The sequence below is a fragment of the Penicillium citrinum genome (genome assembly GCF_028827155.1).
Source record: "Penicillium citrinum strain IBT 23319 chromosome Unknown utg000006l:1.0-3011923.0:1.0-3012962.0, whole genome shotgun sequence".
Classification (NCBI taxonomy): Eukaryota; Fungi; Ascomycota; class Eurotiomycetes; order Eurotiales; family Aspergillaceae; genus Penicillium; species Penicillium citrinum.
Genome location: NW_026622691.1, coordinates 541,367 through 557,216, shown reverse-complemented (window position 1 = coordinate 557,216; position 15,850 = coordinate 541,367). Strand labels below are relative to the sequence as shown.

Below are 15,850 nucleotides of genomic sequence, written 5' to 3'. Positions count from 1 at the left end.
ATCTCCTTCGAGCACAGCCACATTTTGAGGGGAGGTGGATCGTCGCTGCACGGCCCGCTTGCCACTGAGGATGTGCTGGCTTATTGAACGCGGGAAAAGTGGAACAGGTGTCCGCCAATTTAATTGAACAACAGCAATTGGATGTTTGTCCCTCGCAACTGGACGTGGCTGGTGTGTTGGAAAGATAAATTTAAGGTACGTTGGGGACATCGCGGGGCATGAGGTTCGCCACTATCGACGGAGTTGCACAATAACGTCTTTGTTTGTGTGTGGGACGGAGGATTCATTCAACTTGAACTCTACGGATAATTGATTTGTTTTGCTCTTTGTATTTATTGTCAGGATTGATGCGATCCGAATTGCATCGAAATGGAGAAACCTCCACTGCCAGATCGTGCGGGCTCTAATAGTCCTCCACCATATACTCCATATGTTGACCCTCAAGTCACAGCCGAGTCAGGGGATGTTCAAAGTGAGCTTGAATAGGAGTTCGGAGGAGAAGATGTTCAGAATAAGAACTAATCTCTTGAATAGCCGATGGTCGTATTGATGTGAACCTGGATTCCAAACTCGCCAAATCACTGGCGCATATTGCCCAACAGGAGCAGAAACATGAATACCCGTTGCCTGAGTCGACGGAAACTCTTGAATCACCTATCTGCGACGTAAAACTGAATATCGTCATTCAAATCGTCGGAAGTCGCGGGGATGTTCAACCTTTTATCGCACTAGGGAACGAACTACAACGACACGGCCATCGAGTTCGTATCGCTACACACGGCGTTTTCGAGAAATTCGTCAAAGACTCGTATCTTGAGTTCTTTCCTATCGGTGGAGATCCTGCTCAATTAATGGCTTACATGGTGAAGAATCCCGGATTGATACCACAAATGAAAACTTTCCGTGATGGCGAGATCAAGAAGAAACAACGAATGGTAGCTGAAATGCTAGATGGTTGTTGGAGATCTTGTATTGCAGATGATCCCTTGACACAAGAGCCTTTTGTTGCTGATGCTATTATTGCCAATCCACCCAGTTTTGCTCATGTGCATTGTGCACAGGCACTTGGTATCCCAGTACATTTGATGTTTACTATGCCGTGGACTACGACCAGGGCATTTCCTCATCCCCTGGCGAATATAAATAAGAACATCAATCCTGAACTGATGAATACGACGACCGCTAATTGGGTTTCTTATGGGATTGTGGAATGGTTGACATGGCAGGGGTAGGTAGTTGATGAGTGTTGTGAAGAAATGGGCTTATTTGACTGACGAGTGCATACTAGACTTGGTGATGTGATTAATCGATTTAGGTCCTCCATTGATCTCGCATCGGTTCCTGCTACAGAAGGTCCTTGCCTAGCTGAAGCTTTGGAAATTCCATTCACATATTGTTGGTCGCCGGCATTAGTTCCACGACCGAGGGATTGGCCTTCTCATATCGGTATGTCTTGAGAATAGAGAATGAAGATCTAGCGGGAGAAAATGGTCCTCTAATTTTACCAGACGTCGTGGGATTTTTCTTTGCGGATACACCTGAGTATACGCCACCGCCGGATCTAGCAGAATTCCTCCAAGCAGGGCCTCCTCCTGTTTATATCGGCTTTGGTAGTATCGTCGTCGATGATCCCCAGAAACTCATTGGTACAGTACTTGAAGCGGTTCAGTTGGCTGGAGTAAGAGCAATTGTTTCAAAGGGATGGAGTGAGCTCGCAGGACGACCGGATGAGAATATTTACTATATTGGCGACTGCCCACATGGCTGGCTCTTCCAACGAGTCGCGGCTGTGGTTCACCACGGAGGTGCTGGAACAACTGCCTGTGGTCTACAGAACGGAAAGCCTACAACAGTTGTTCCATTTTTCGGAGAGTATGTTCATTCCACATTATAAGCGGTTGTAGATCATCCACAATATCCGAGATATGGCTAATTATTATTGCAGCCAACCGTTTTGGGGCGACATGATCGCCAAAGCTGGCGCTGGCCCCGATCCAATACCGCATGCTTCACTCGAACCCGAGCTTCTTGCTTCAGCAATTCAATTTTGTCTTACGCCAGAAGCGTCGGCGGCCGCGCAAGAGATTGCTATCAAAATGCAGGTTGATTCAGGTGTCACAGCAGCTGTGGACTCATTTCATCGACACCTACCACTTGATCGAATGCGATGCAGTATCATGCCAGACCAGGTTGCTGTATGGAGGTATAAAGATGGGAAACACCGTTTGATCCTGTCCAAGACGGCTGCAGAGATCCTCATCGAACACAATAAAATCGATTCTCAAAATATCAAGTGGTCAGTCAAAACGCCTTTTCCCCTCTGATATACGCGAATATTGACTTGGAGAACTATAGTTACCCAGTTAATCCAATACTCATAGTCAATCGACGCTGGGATCCTCTTACCGGCGTGTTGTCCGCAGCGACAGGTCTAGGCGCTAACATGGCAAAGTCCACCGGCGAGATGTTCTATAATCCATACAAAGAATTCAAACGAAGTCGTACATTGAATGACGCAGATGGATCCTCGTCTCATTCTGGCTCAAAGTCTTCCAATAACCGCCAAGATTCGTTTAGCACGGCGGGCCGAATGGCCGGCGCAGGTCTGCAAGGCTTCGGCAAGTTTTCTGGCACGTACTTGCGAGGCGTGATTGTCGATATTCCTCACGCTGCGGCGGAAGGATTTCGTCGTGCACCCCAACTTTACGGCGAGAAGCCGAAAGAATATGGACATGTCTCTGATTGGAAGTCTGGTGTCAAGGTTGGTGGGAAGAATTTCGTTGGTGGTATGGCTGGCGGCGTGGCGGGAATGATTACGGAGCCTTTGAAGGGTGCTATGGATGGTGGGAAAGACGGAGCTATTAAGGGCCTTACGAGGGGCGCACTGGGGATGGCTACAAAAATGCCCTCCGGTGAGTTCAATATATTTCAATTTGCCATTCATGATAAATGGACCGGAGGTGATGAATTTTGAATGCTAATTTGATACCTTCTTAGCTGGGATTGGGTTGATGGCTTATCCATTTCATGGTATTTCAAAGAGCATTGAGTCTGCTTTTAGGACGAAGACGCCTAAAGCTATTGTTGCGGCGAGGTTGCGAGAGGGCTATGCGCATGCGCAACGACTTCACTTGTCGAAAGAAGAGCAGGAAGAAGTCGTTCAGGTATTTGAGATCCTGTTGAGTTCGATGGCAGGATAAATTGGCTGTCTGTATCTTTTATTCGATTACATTTCAGAGGAGAATACTTATGAAGCATGGGGGCCTATGTGGGAAGTCTTCAATAGGTCGAATCTGGAAATACAATATGATGATAAATACTACTAAATTCCATTAGGTTTTTTCTTCACTCGTAGAACTGTTCTACTTTCATGCAAAACTCCAATTCCTTTCCCCGAAGCTTTACGTAAGGACGTTGCTGAGAGAAGATAAACAACAATGAAATATCTCTTGATGATATATGGTCTACGGGGCTTTTGATGTTTTTCAATGTAGCTCTTGGAAGAGGCCAGAGTGCAATGAGCCCACGAAGCGCATCATGAGTCCCAAGCGATTGGTCATGCTAGAGACGGCCTCTCAAGAAAATCTACAGTAAAGTGTTTATTAATGTCCCAGCCTGAAATGACGACATGTTCAGAAATAAGACGAGTACATAGTACTAACGAAGCGAGACAGTTAATTTTAAGGCTGTGATGGGGTCCATAATTTCTTGGCGTTGTAGTATATACCAGTTGGGCACTTTATAGTAGATTCAATAAGTGGATTTGATACTTTTACAAGTATAGGAAAGATCTGACGAATTCATATAAGCAATATGTTACGTATTATAGTAAGTATGTAATGCATTATCCCTGCTACAATAATGCTCAACGTAAGCTTTGAACTGTCCAACCCCGACTCTTGGCATGCCAAGCTGCAGCTTGTGATATACGTGATCTGTCTCCAAGATTACGACGACACAAAAGGATCAGACCTCATTTTGAAATTTTATAAAGCCTTAGCTTGGTCTTCCCAACATGTAAAGCTGCCTATATACACCCAAAACATAACAAATATGCCCAGCGAACCGGGTGTTAAGCCAAATTTTACTTCAAATGGCGAATCATATGCGCTGTCAACCGGGATTTGGCGCCATATACCTTATCTCAGAAAAGCAGAGAACCTACTATTGTTCAAATTAGACATTTTGCTATTGACATGGACATTTATCGCGGGTATATTGAAGGAAATGGATCAAAGTGCCACCACCCAAGCCTACGTTTCGGGCATGAAAGAATCCTTAAGTTTATATGGCAACGAGCTTGTCAATTTCAACACATTCTTCTCAGTGGGATATGCTATTGGGTTGATCCCTGGACAACTAATACAGACCAAAGTGAGCCAGTCTTTCGCAAAGTCTACTAGCCGTGTTCATCTAACTTTTATAGATTCGTCCCTCTTTATTTCTTCCGTTTTGTGAGATATCATGGGGAATCTTGGTTACTTGGTAAGGAAACCGAAACCCAGAAATTAATCATATACACTGACAGTTTTCGTAGTATTGCCCAAGCCCCTAATGCACAAACAGTTTACGGATTGCGGATATTACTCGGCTTATTCTCAGCCGTGTTCTGGCCCACTGCAATTTCATTGATCTTCAATTGGTATAAACCAGAAGAGCTAGCCAAAAGGGTTGCCTTTTTTAGCGTCTCCGATGCAGCAGGAGGCATGTTCATTAGTGCCTTGCAAGCGACTCTTTACAAAAATATGAATGGAGTACACGGTATTTCGGGTTGGCAATGGCTATTTATCATATCTGGTACAGTCACCATTGGCCAGGGTCTTCTTGGCCTCGTTATAATACCAGATACACCAGCTTTGAGTCGCGCACTTTGGCTCACGGACCTGGAGAAACACATTGCACAGAATCGCATGGCTAGTTTCGGTGCAAATACATCGAATATTATCCCCGTGGCGGTTCTAAAGGAGAAATTGCGGAGACTGGTCTTTCACCCAGTCACTTACCTTTTCCTTTTATCGTTTGCACTTAGTGCCTGGGCTAGTCGAGCGAACGCATATTTCCCACTTTACCTCGAAGGATTGAAAGACTCGACAGGAAAGATTCGCTTCAGTACTTACCAGGTCAATGTTATCCCGATAGGCGGTTATGCTCTGCAAATTGTCAGTAATTTGGCATTGAACGCTTTATCAGACTGGAAGCACTGGCGCTGGCAAATAAGCATGGCACCGCCATTTCTGCTCGGTGTTGTTTTATGCGTTCTCTGTGCTTGGCCATCTGACTACAAAGTTGTATTGGCGTTCTACTTCCTCACATATGCTACGAATGCAGGCAGCCCTTCACTTTTAGCCTGGATGGCCGAGATATTGAGAAAAGAGCCGGAAGCTCGAGCAATCCTTGTAGCACTGACTGTTACTATTGTCTACGTTGGCCATGCAACGATTCCTCTCAGAGTTTGGCAAACTAAGGATTCACCAAGATACCCTATCGGATTTCCCCTTGCAACAGCCTTCACCTTTTCTTCGGTCTTGGTTCAGATGGGAATGTTATGGTGGCAACGACGGTATCTTAAGTCGTATGATGGCAGCTTTGATGAAGCTTCGCAAGCCTCTGTAGCCATTGTGGAGGAAACAAATTCAGCGACCTCGCTTCAGCGACGAGATCAAGGACATGAAGGACAAAAGAACCTAACCTCGGAAATCTCTGCTGTTTAGAGACAGCACTCGATGTTGGTACCCACAGTATGATTTTACATAGCATTGCCAGCGACTGGTAGAAGTACGCTGGTACCGTAAATTAGTTATAAGTTCAAATATCTTTCTCTTCTTTTTTCATTTCTAAATTGGCTGCGCGGTAAGGTCGCTTAAGACAAGATTATCTAGAACTTTAAACAATTCGCTACGGACTCCGCGACAGCCGCTTTCAAATATTAGTATCTATGTTTAGACAAAGTAGATTTTACGAATTTGACTCGTGTCGGCCTGAATTTAATAGGACTGCTAAAACCATTCTAGCTATCAAAGACACTTGGGTTGATACTCCCGAAGTAGAAATGTCTACAGCATGTTGAGTGGAGACTCCACTCCGAGTCTCCTTTCTGTAGCTCGCGCGCATCCGAGTCGCATCCAAATTTTGATGGCCAAAACAAAAACAGCAAAGGTTTTAATCTCACTTGTTAATCGCTTATACTGGCTGGATATACATATGGTGTTTCTCAAGGCAATCATAAGCGATTTTGATAAGCGGTTTAAATAGCCGAACATGGCACTTTTAATGGCATTTTGGGCAGATTGCCCCTTTTGGGAAATATTAAGCACCCTCCCAGCGGTAAAATCTGCTGGAACATTGCGATTGCGCTCATTGTAGCCCAATTGAATAGAATCAGTAACGAAACTATAATTAAGGCGGGATCTAGTTTGCTTTCTTTTTAGCAATTAGAAGTGTGTAATCGGTTTTAATTCTGCTATCAGGAATGACAAGGCGTGGCTGTGTGTAGTAGTGTTAATGGCCAGAACCTCTCCTATATGTAATAGCGCCAGGCCCAGACTTATTCAACTGCACTTCACGAATAAATAGTCAACAGAATATGACGTGGAACAAAGGCATTAGTAAGAGTGTAGATCATTATGCTGTTGAGAAGTATCAAAATTGCAGCACGGGGTGAGTACCCTGGATAGATAGATTCGTAATCCCCCAACCGAATGGTATGTGCATATGAGGACGAAATGTAAGCTTAAATCTGGAAAATTTAGAAGTCCATGTGATGAAGGAAAAGGTCCACAGTTAACGTATTTTGTGGAGCCATAGCCCTGCAGTGCATCGAGACTTATGCAGTGCTTCCCCTGAAAGTGGATACTGGGGATTTTTCCAAGTGGATTCGATCTAAAGGACTGACCGCTAGAAGGATTATCATTGTACATTGTACATAGTAATGCTGATCGTCTATTTACGTTGGCAATTGCTGTGTAAATTAGTACTCATGTTTTATACTTGATTGTATGATGATTTCCCAACTTGCTCTACTTCTAATAATAAGATGAGAACATCGGGATAGCAAGGATATCCAGACAAAGAAGGTAGACCAGCCTCATCCTGAACGGTAGATCCTGATTTGCATAAGTAAGCCGAGGAGTCTGCCGAGGAGAATCCAGAGGAGGCTGTGTGGATCGACGATATACATTCAAAATGATGTACAGTACTCGTGATCAAGTACGAAAGGAGTGAACTAATTATTCCGGCATGCTGGTGGAACCCACCCCCTGGTTTAGGTACTTTGGTGCCTTGACTGCAGCAAGGAAGAATCCAAAACACCAGAAACCAGTTTGGGGATGATTTATACGAAGATCAGCTTTGCTTTCCGGTTGGGTTCCTTTGACATGGTAGTCCCCGCATGCACGATCCCGAGGCCCTTGCGCGGTACCAAGTGGAGAAGAATATTTCTATACAGCATCTGTGGGGAAAAGAAAGGAACAAGGAGAAAAATGAAGTTTGCTTTTTTGATACAGATACTCGGATAACCTTCCAAAAGTCTCTATCGTATGACGGAAAAAGCCACGCAGGAAGATGTGGCGAGGCTAAAAATTGTCACCTGAGGATGCAAAAAAAAAAAGTTAGGGTATCCACATGTTGACATAGACGGAACAGCCGTGGCATCCGCCGGTTCTCCTCGAATATGATACTAGCGTCTGTGCACGAGTGCTAGGCGTACACTGTACTGTACAGTACCCAAGAAGTTCCAGACCAGGATCACCAAATGAGTAGTTGTAGTCTGCGGGGGCCATTTACTTGCGGGGTTGGCCGGAGGATGACCAGGTATGCCGCGGCCACGTCGCACGATATAAAGAGGGGGAAACAGACCCTGGGAGGAGGTTGTTGTTGGGTTCGACGTGCTTCAAATTCCTCCCATTTTAAGGGTCTTTCTTATCCACGGTTGAAGTTCATTTCTCTTGATACACTGAAGCCAATTCGTTCCGAGATGAAGTCCAAGGCATTCTTTAGTGATCCAACTCGGATTGTCGATCATATGTGCAGCTCGTTGGCAGCTCAGAACCCAACTCTGCGATATGACTCTTCCAATAAAGGTAAGAAGCATTAACTCACTCTGGGATCATTCAATTGGCAATGACTGAGCTAATCAATGAATTTGTGATACAGTTCTGTACCGTCCAATTGGCCGTACTCAAAACAAAGTAAGCCTCATCAGTGGTGGTGGCTCAGGACACGAGCCCGCTCATGCTGGATATGTGGGCGAGGGAATGCTCGATGCAGCAGTTTGCGGAAAAGTCTTTGCATCTCCCAATTTCGATCAGATCATCTCAGCTTTCGACCGCGTTGCAACACCTCGAGGAATTCTCGTCATCGTCAAGAACTATACCGGGGACAAGCTCAATTTCGGCCTCGCTGCCGAGACATACCAAGCACAAACGGGAATTCCTACTCATATCGTCACGATAACTGATGATGTTTCTGTGCCATACTCCCGTGGAAAGCTTGTTGGTCGTCGTGGACTTGCTGGCGCGGTCCTCGTTCATAAAATTAGTGGAGCTGCCGCGGCTAGCGGGTTGGGCCTTGGTGATGTATCCAAGGTTGCTCAACATGTATCTGATAATATGGCTACTATCGGTTGTTCATTGGACTATGCCAATCTTCCTGGTGGTCATGATCAACCCTCAATTCCTGAAGATGCCATTGAGTTGGGAATGGGTATTCACAACGAGCCTGGCGCTCAACGTATCTCCCCACAGCCCACCATTGAACAGCTTGTGAGCAATATGTTGAAGCTACTCTTGACTGAAAATGACCCGGAACACGGCTTTTTGAAGTTCCAGGGCGTTCCTCAGGATAAGTCTGATTTGGTACTACTGGTGAATAACCTGGGAGGCCTATCTGTGCTCGAGCTGCAAGCTATCTCCAACGTGGTCTTGGAAGAACTGAAGAGCTCATATAATATTACCCCCATCCGTATCTATGTCAACACATATCTCACGGCTCTCGATGCGCCAGGATTCAGCATCACTCTCGCCAATCTCACACCTAAACTGTTCTCTTCCAACATCGACCTCCTGTCTTTGCTCGATGAACCAGTTAAAATGAGCAGCTGGGCTACCTGCCAGCCTCTGGAAAGTACTGCAAGTGGAACAAACTCACCCGAGAATGAAGAGCGAGCTCGTTCTCCTCAAGTCAAACAAGACATCTCTTGTATGTTCCTTCCTTTCATTCCATTCATTCAATTGATATTGTTTTTTTTTTTTCAACGGCTAACTGATTTCCACAGGCGACCAAAAGGCGTTTGCCACCATCCTTCAGAGAATTCTTAACCAAGTCACCTCAGATGAGCCAAAGCTTACTGAATACGACACCCTCATGGGAGACGGCGACTGCGGTACTACACTGCTAGCAGGAGCAAAGGCCGCCTACGCCATCGGTGAGCAAGATGACGAGGGCCTTGCTAATCTATCAAAGAGTTTAATGAAAATTGCCTCTGCTGTGCGTAGTGGCATGGGTGGAACATCCGGTGCTCTCTACGGAATCTTTCTAAACTCTTTCGTTTCCGGCGTACAGCGAAACTTCGAGGAGATTAAGGAAGTCAATATTCAACTATTTGCTAAGAGTGCCGTGCAAGCTCTGGAGACTTTGAAGGGATACACGAATGCCCGTGAGAATAGCCGAACTTTGATGGACGCTTTGATTCCATTCGTGAATGAGTTGTCGAATGCGGTTTTCAATGATAAGAAGGGTACATTGGATGCTTTGCAGAGGGCTGCTCAGGCTGCTCAGGATGGTGCTGAGGCTACGAAGTGGATGAAATCTTCTTTCGGTCGATCTACTTATGTCGGTGCAAGTGAGGAGGATGATGAGAATCCTACCAAGGGTATTCCGGATCCAGGTGCTTGTGGAATTGTATCGATTATCACGGCTATTCAGAGTGGACTTCAACTTCCCAATTGAGGAAATGAATTCGTTGTTGGGTTGAGGGTCTTGGGCTCTGTGAAGATATTCTATGACTGCGACGAATTTTGTTATTAGTAGTTTAATTTTGATACTTGAGTTCTATAGGATCATGTGTGTCCTTTCGGAGAGATAATATCAATGCTATGTCTGGCATATAACCAGTACTCCTGAAGAACATCTCGCATGCCAGTACTACAATTCGTAGAATGGAGCTTAGTATTCTTGTACTTGAAATGTCTTATTCAAATCTTGGAATTGTATAGCACCCTGCACTCGCTTCAAGATCCCTACCTCGTGCCTATGCATGTATCTCTCCGAGGAAAGTGGCGACAACTAGATTTCCAGCCGAGAGTACATTATAGACAGATAGTCTTTACTAGCCTCAATGTTCCAAGGAAAATGACCCTATACCAAGGCAAACCTGTCATTATTTAACTCCAATAGCAAGTTCCGAGCCGCACCCCGCAGTCCGTTCCCACAATCCCCGCAATTTATTCTCGGCGAGAGACATTAGCGTGTTCCAGCGTGGGGGGTTGGTTTTCGGTTTGTTGTCCGAAATACGAAGTACAGGGCTCGAGTGTCAAAGTACGTAGAAATCGCTTATCCGAGTCATTTGGCGGGTATCAAACCGGAAAAGTACATCTTGACTATGGTTGTAAATTCGTGTAGAAGAGGATGTCACTGCCGAGGAAGATGTTAAGAAATATGTTCATCATCAAGTTGATGAGACTGAAATTTGGCAGGCTTGATGTTTTTTTTTTTCTTCATTTTTCACCTTATTTTTTTGTGAGAATCGCATACTCGTCGGACGAGTTTAAATGTTGAGCATGTATGATGAGACAAGGAGATAATCGTCTCGGTATATGTCGTTGTGATCCATCACAAGAATATCCATATTCTTGAAAAATATCTAATTTAGCATCTTGAAGGCCCAGTACGTTTGAAAGTAGATTACTATAGTCTTGCTATGAGGAATATCGGCAATCATGAGAGTATCATTCTTTTTCGTCTTAATCATTGGTCTACCTGCCACACCTGAACTCTCAGCCAGCTTAGCTTCAAAATTTGTCCAGTGTCTTGCTTTTCCTCGGCTGAGACGTGACTGATTAAGTGAAAATTCAAAAGGGGCGTTTTAAAGAAGAAATTCTAATAATATCTGACGGAGTAGTCTCAGTGCTGGCCGGAGAATACTATTCTCACAATAAGTGCGTCACTTGATATCTTCCATGCAAGCAGATGAGTCGTACGATTACTGGTGGAAAACGCTGAACAAAAAAAAAACATAGATTGAATCATTCATCTGCTTGGTATTTGAAAATTTAAAGAAGGTCCATGGGTATTCTGATCCGATAAAAGATATCCCTCCCAAAACGCCATAATGCCGATTTATGTATGTGCGTAATACCATAATGTAAGGTCCCCCAAACGCCAATAAAAATGTTCTCACCAAAGAAAAGGCAGAGAATGAGCGTAGACAATCTCAAATCCTCAACCAATCGTCTTCCGCTTCTTCGGCACCGACTCCTCAGTAGCATCGGATTCCCTTCGAGCTGCCCTCTTCCCTTTCCCTTTACTCTTCTTCGCAGTCGTGCCGGAAACAGATGGGGGAGCTGCAACTTCACCGGCTTCAACATCTTCTTGTGCAGCGGCAGCAGCACCCTTTTTTCCCGCGTCTTTGGCAACTTGGTCATCATTCTGATCGAATGCTTTACGCGCCTCCTTAAGTTCGCGTTCCATTCGGAGTAGTTCTTGCACACGGCCCAATTTATTTGGGTCTCTGCGTAGTGCGAAGCGGAAGTCGTCGACTTTTATCTTTTGTCTGCGGGCGTGGTGGGCGACCTGCGCTGCGCCATGGCAGAGTTCTAGGATGAAGTCTGTGACTATTTCGTCTAGGACTCGAATTGTTTCGGGGGAGGGGTTCTTGTGGGTAAGAGCGGTGGGGTGCTGGGTCTCCGTATGCGAGGAGGAGGAGGCGGACTAAATTTTGATGTTAGTTGTTTGTCTTTTGAGTGGAAGTGCAATATGTATGATTGTCGGGTGTATATTATGGAACTTATACGTTCGGATTCATGCAATGATGGCGGTTGAAAGAACGGGTAGGGCAGATCACGTACGCTCAGAAGAAAAGTTCATTTGTCCCTTGTGTCTTGCGACACGGGCTCGTGGCTCCGCCATCTTGGTGGTTGGTTGTATCTGACGTTTTCTCAACTTTAATTCTGTAGTTGGTGGTGCTGGAGATGTTGGAGATAGCTCGAAGGCCGGCTTGTAGGCCGCGTTGTCCAAATGTGCGCCGGCTTTATTTCCAAGTCCGATATTATACGGAGCTGCACTAGCTGATTTCAATCCAAATTGTTCAAACTGCGAATGAGATGTTCGAGTTGAGGAGGGATGGAGTGAAGCTGGAGATGCCATCGGGTGCGAAATCACGTGGTTCCTCCAGGCGGACATGACGGGCAGAATTGCGGCCAGTGGACGGCGGCGTGTCTCTCCCACGCCAGTGGGAACTTGTCCTTGTCTAGAATACTTTTTCTCTCCCTTGCCTGTGAAAGTTGAGGCTCCAGGTAGAGTGGTGATTCAATATGGTGAGTTCGGTCTTTTTTAAAGAGAGATAGGTGCAAGATGCTGGCGGTTGGAAGCCGTTCACGCGTTGGAGACTCCCAGGATACTGTGTACTGTTTGGGATGATATGGATGCTGACAAGAATGGGTTTTGTTTAGACGGCTCTGTTCAATTTCCGATCACTTCTTTTGGTGATCCTCTTGATCATCTGTACGAGCACTTATGCGCACTCGATAATGCCCGGGTTCATGGACCGGAATCAGAATGGGTAGGATCCCCTCAATCAACAATGGTGATAACTCGAAGCTGACGAGGGCAGACTATTTGGGATATTCTGGAAATGCGCTCGTGTGGGAGAACGATTGAGTCCATATGTCAGCATATGCTGTTTCCTGATGGCGGTAGGTTTCAAATATGAGAACCGAAAGTAGATTCAAAGGCTGATATAACGATGTGTAGTGCTCGGTCTTCTTTGGAGGCTAAAGACCTCACTTTGCTGGCTACAAGCAATTATGAAATGAGAGAAAGAATGATATATTACCCAAATCAGCCAGGTGTCTGGATCGGTTCACTTTAAAGCGAATGGCGATTAAGCATATGGGAAATTCATGATTCAATGTATAGTACAAGACAAACAAATTTACACAAATCGCAACACCAACGCTTGTTTCAATGCCCAATTCCGGCGGGCATCCAGTATGCAATAATTTAGAAGTACAAAGGGTGAAGGTGGAAAGGGGGTATTAGCTTTCACAGCTTGGACTTCATCTTGTTGCCCAGTTTTCCAAGGCCCTCGTCAAGCTCCTTTTCGCGCTGTTCCTCACTCGAAAGCACCGGTTCCGAATTTGTCTCGGCCTCATTTACAGGGAGCGTGGATTGAGATTCTTGTGCCGTGGCAGCCTCATCTAGCTCATCCATTGCAACCCAGAGGCGCTCTGGGTCACGCAGGTAGCGCAGACTCCTCATAGTATAGGGGTCGATGGCGAAGCCTTGCTGCTCCATCGCCTTGATCGAAGCAGCTGTTTGCGGGATGTTTTGTGCGTTGGCATAGCCGTTGATGATGACATTCCAGGTCACGGCGTTGTACTTGACGTTGTGCTTGGCCATCATCTCTTTAATTTTCTGCACGGCACGAGGCTGCCTGTTGAATGTGAAGGCACTAAGGAGGATAGTCCAGGTACGCATGGAAGGCTTGACATGATCGATAGTTGTTCCCTTGCTTTTCGAAGTAGAGCTGTGTAACATGTCTTCCACCAGGCGGACGCACAATCTCAGACCACGCGGATTGTCTCGAAGGGCAATCAAAAATTCATTATAGGTATGATCAGTTGTTGCTAAAGGAGCGATCAACGGGTGGCCTTGTGCCACGAGATGACGAAACTGGGTATAAATGCGTTGCACATTAGAGAAGCGGTTTTGGCAGCGAAAGTATGTCGCAATCATGATGTAGAGAGCAATGGGAGATGCGGGAAGTTTAGACCCTTCTCCGGGCGTATAGTGAGGTGGAATGATGAGGAGTTCCTTCAAGGGTGTGATGTCGTGGAGTTGGTTGTACATGTCGAGCATTGCATAGAAGACACTCGAGGGATCCGCTTCCTCGTCCATGTGCTTGGTAGTGAAGATATAATGGGAATGGAAGATCTTGCTCGTGAGATATGGGTTCGTGCGGAGATCCTCTTCCTTAGCGATCTCATGGATTAAAGAATCGACTCGGGCTCGTTCTCCACGCGAGACTGCATCTCCAAGTAGAGTGTTGTAGGTGTAGGAGTCAAAGGTGTGGTCGTGATTTTTCATGAATTCCAAGATATCTGTTCCGAGCTGGGGATCGCCAGTCTTGTACGCGTTTGAAAGAACCACATTCATCATGTCGCGGTCTGGTCGAACGCCCATTTTCAAGAGCTGAGGGAGAATACGGAAGTTCCGTCCATTGGCACCATCATCCTGGACTGTGTCCAATGTCAGGAGTTTGCAGCAATGTCGCATCACTTCATCCGAGTTCATATCCAAACCATCATCTTTGTTGTGTGCAATAAATTTGAGAGCTTCCAAGGCTCTATCCACGTCACCCAGTTCCGTAAAGCGCCACATGAAACACAAGGCCGTCTCTGGGTTGATCTGAGTACACCTTTCCTTGACAATCCGGAGAGCCGAGGCAACTGCTTCATGACCAGCTCGTCGAATATACAGACGTGGGCCTTTTTGATTAACGGAAACGATAGGCCAATCCCGCGGGTCAAGACACTCCTCGATTAGGGACTGATAAGTGTAGTCTCCGCTTCGCCAATCCTTCAACCAACCCGCGTAGTAATGGTTGTCCAGATATCGGAAGCAGTCAAAGACTATGGTGAAGTTTGGCTTTTCCTTGCATTTGGTAGTGACTATCAGGAATTCCAGGAAACTCTTGAGATCGTTCTGCATTAACCAGATCGCCAAACGCTGCCAATGCAATGCTTTATCTGTTCGATGCAGTGCCTGCCAAGCTTCTCGGAAACTACCAAAGCAGTCGGAGCGAGCCTTCTCCAGTAAGTCTTTTCCAGAATCCCCCAGTACTGGTATCACCCTCGTATTTTGGATCTCGCGTTCGTACCGCTTTGCCGTGTAGATTTCCTTGAAAGCGGCTCTCCACTGCCGAAGCCCAAGGCCCCGGGAGTAAAGTGAATTACTCCCAATAACTGTCGCAAGATATAATGATCTTTTATTCAATCTCCGCTTTCGTGCTCGGAGTTCAGCATTGAGTCGCCGGGTGACGCTATGAGCGAGTTTGGGGGATGCACCCTGCGCATGGATGGCCTTTCGAGCCGACGTATTGGATATGAACCGAATTGCCGCATCTCCGGAATTCTCTGTGCCTCGTTGCGTAGAACTGGTCGAATTGCGTTGTCCAGATGCGCGCTTCCCGGAATTTGTCTTGGTGGTCTTCACTTCTCTGCCATTATTTGTTCCTCCATCTCTGCCTTCGGTTGGAACTGTGCCTTTGCGCCGGGTATGATAGCTATTCGATTGGGACCGGTCTGTCACAAACTGTTGGTTTTCAACATTCAAGTCCTGGTTCGATAGGGTGGTTGTTGAGGCATAGACTTTATCAGCTTTGCGAGATGTCTGCAAGCTTCGAGGCCAGTAATTAGAGCAAACGCTAGGTTGTGTCCATAGTAGCCCTTGAGCCCGAGATCGGGCTAGCCGCTGCGCACACGATAACATTCAGGAACCTGTGATCACAGTCATCAGAGGGAAATGCGAACGAAGGCGAGGTGGTTGCGCGGAACAGAAAGAAGTCGGCAAGCGGAGAGAAAGCGGAGGGCGGATTTTGCAGTCGCGCGCCGCCCCGTCGTTATCGGCCGTCAAT

At 46.1% G+C, this 15,850-nt stretch overlaps 5 protein-coding genes across 5 annotated transcripts; 3 read left to right on the top strand and 2 right to left on the bottom strand.

The window, feature by feature from the left end:
* Positions 1-369: 369 nt before the first annotated feature.
* Positions 370-3,200, top strand: N7469_006733 (glycosyltransferase; the record flags this gene model as incomplete). Its single annotated transcript, XM_056645651.1, has 7 exons — positions 370-472; positions 535-1,228; positions 1,289-1,446; positions 1,509-1,872; positions 1,946-2,296; positions 2,356-2,912; positions 2,998-3,200. The coding sequence occupies 7 exons, from the start codon at positions 370-372 to the stop codon at positions 3,198-3,200; spliced, it is 2,430 nt and encodes an 809-aa protein (XP_056499092.1).
* Positions 3,201-4,053: 853 nt separating this feature from the next.
* N7469_006732 (uncharacterized protein) lies at positions 4,054-5,711 on the top strand (the record flags this gene model as incomplete). The annotated part of the gene is made up of 3 exons (XM_056645650.1): positions 4,054-4,374; positions 4,427-4,485; positions 4,538-5,711. The coding sequence occupies 3 exons, from the start codon at positions 4,054-4,056 to the stop codon at positions 5,709-5,711; spliced, it is 1,554 nt and encodes a 517-aa protein (XP_056499091.1).
* A 2,261-nt stretch (positions 5,712-7,972) lies between these two features.
* Positions 7,973-9,945, top strand: N7469_006731 (dihydroxyacetone kinase; the record flags this gene model as incomplete). The annotated part of the gene is made up of 3 exons (XM_056645649.1): positions 7,973-8,078; positions 8,152-9,195; positions 9,272-9,945. The coding sequence occupies 3 exons, from the start codon at positions 7,973-7,975 to the stop codon at positions 9,943-9,945; spliced, it is 1,824 nt and encodes a 607-aa protein (XP_056499090.1).
* Positions 9,946-11,436: 1,491 nt separating this feature from the next.
* On the bottom strand, positions 11,437-12,019 carry N7469_006730 (putative transcription initiation factor TFIID subunit 13; the record flags this gene model as incomplete). Its single annotated transcript, XM_056645648.1, has 2 exons — positions 11,437-11,925; positions 12,008-12,019. The coding sequence occupies 2 exons, from the start codon at positions 12,017-12,019 to the stop codon at positions 11,437-11,439; spliced, it is 501 nt and encodes a 166-aa protein (XP_056499089.1).
* A 1,238-nt stretch (positions 12,020-13,257) lies between these two features.
* N7469_006729 (pentatricopeptide repeat protein) lies at positions 13,258-15,705 on the bottom strand (the record flags this gene model as incomplete). Its single annotated transcript, XM_056645647.1, has 1 exon — positions 13,258-15,705. The coding sequence occupies one exon, from the start codon at positions 15,703-15,705 to the stop codon at positions 13,258-13,260; it is 2,448 nt and encodes an 815-aa protein (XP_056499088.1).
* Between the last annotated feature and the right edge of the window lie 145 nt (positions 15,706-15,850).